Source organism: Capsicum annuum, unplaced genomic scaffold (assembly GCF_002878395.1).
Source record: "Capsicum annuum cultivar UCD-10X-F1 unplaced genomic scaffold, UCD10Xv1.1 ctg53843, whole genome shotgun sequence".
In the NCBI taxonomy this organism is placed as follows: Eukaryota; Viridiplantae; Streptophyta; class Magnoliopsida; order Solanales; family Solanaceae; genus Capsicum; species Capsicum annuum.
In genome coordinates, this window is record NW_025861983.1 from 1 (window position 1) to 2,021 (window position 2,021).

Genomic DNA, 2,021 nt, shown 5'->3' on the forward strand with positions numbered 1-2,021 from the left:
ACTGATGTTTTAGGAATCACAAATGATCTTAATGTGTCATTACAGAAAAAGGAACAGGATATTTCTAATGCCATGATTCTTGTAAAAGTAGCAAAGAGAAGATTGCAAGAATTACGAGATAATGAATGGGATCCTCTTTTAAAAAAGAATGTTGGTTGAGATTCGCTCAAAGAAAAGGTCGAGGCATTTTGTATCAAGCATAGTATTCCATTACCCAATTATGATGAGCCATATGCTAACTCTAGGAGATCACGATGTAAAGTAGTTGATTATAATACTTTGCACCATTATCGTGTGGATGTGTTTTATAAAATTATTGATTGGCAGCTACAAGAACTTAATGACTATTTTAATGAGGTGACAAGTGATTTGCTTAATGGTATAGCTTGCTTGAATCCAATTGATACATTTTCTAGTTTTGACATCAAAAAGATATTGGTGATGACGAAATTATATCCTGATGACTTTGGTGAGTTCAGCATAAGGGTTCTTGAGAATCAACTTGTTAATTATATTATTGATGTTCGTGATATTGATAAAAGATTCTCCAATTTAGGCGGACTTGGGGAACTTTCAAGAAAGTTGATTGAGACAAAGAAGCATTTAAGCTATCCTCTTGTATTTCTTTTAGTGAAATTTGTTTTGCTTCTACCCGTTGTCACTGCATCAGTTGAAAGAGCTTTTTGGGCAATGAAGTATATCAAGAATGATTTACGGAATCAAATGGATGATGAATTTTTAGATGGTTGCATAGTGCCTTATGTAGAAAAAAAGTATTTAAGAATATTTCTAATGAGTGTATTATAAAAATATTTCAAGGGATGAAGCGTCGCCGAGTGCACTTGTAATTATATTTTCTAATCAAGCTTTTGTTAATAGAATTTGCTTTGTTGACTTTTTTATATTATATGTTACAACTTGTTAGCCTATATGTTTTTTTATGATTAGTTTGGTTCAAAGATTCTTCTTCTTCAATATACGGTTTACAATATTTTTTTATAACCCGCTTCTTTTTCTAAAAATATGAACACCTTTAATCAAAATCCTGGCTCCGCCATTGATAAGAGGAGATAAATTGCATTGGAGAGTAAGGAGACAACAAACGTATAATGCCACTTGTTAAATTTGTATTCCCTAAAAAAAAATTCAAAAAATTGACTATCCAAACGAAGAAAATTGAGAAAGTTTCTCCATAGCAAACACACCCTAAAACTTAGCAACTACGATGAAAACAAATCGAACCACAAGTACTCCAATATATAATTATAATATGGTAAAAACAATAAGTAACTTGCTGTTAGCTACCAGCATATTAAAATTCATTAATAGTGTACAGAATAACTGAATATATAATACTCTAATATATATGTTTGAAGATATATATTATCACATATGACATACCGTCGATCGATCGAATTACAAAAATCTTCATAATCTCATAAACTCGAACACTTTGGATCACCACAATTATGTTTGTATTACGACTCAAAATAAATGTTATAATAAATAAGTACACTAAGCAAACATGTTCAACTTTTGATTGTCTTACTATTTATTTTTAACCAAAAAGAGAATATTTTTGAGTTTATGGATTGAGCTATTCAATTCTCAAGAATCCTTCTCTTTCGACTTGATACAACCAGGTTCAGACTCGTGTCAAGACTTGATATATAATTTTGATTTAAACCTTGGGTTGTGTTAATATCATTTATATATAACTAGTGAACGTATCCGCGCGAAATTATAAACTTATGACAATTAGAAATTTATATAAAATACAAAATAAAGATAATTCATGGAAGAACATAAAAATAATTAATATAACATCATTCTTACAATCTTAATTATTAAAAAAGTGGAAGAAAAAATACGGCATGAATGCACAACCCTCCAAGCAATCATCAACATTCATTTCCACAAGCCGATCACCATTTAAAAAAATCCATCTCATTCATTCAGTCAAACTAAAACATGAATGTAATAAAAACCAAAAATATAACGCCTTCATTAAAAGGCTAATG

The 2,021-nt window shown here is 29.9% G+C and overlaps 1 protein-coding gene across 1 annotated transcript; it reads left to right on the top strand.

Moving 5' to 3' along the window:
• Positions 1 to 45: 45 nt before the first annotated feature.
• LOC124893106 lies at positions 46 to 773 on the top strand (the record flags this gene model as incomplete). The annotated part of the gene is made up of 2 exons (XM_047404222.1): positions 46 to 150; positions 328 to 773. Coding segments are annotated over 2 exons (551 nt in total), but the record flags the coding sequence as incomplete, so codon positions are not given.
• Between the last annotated feature and the right edge of the window lie 1,248 nt (positions 774 to 2,021).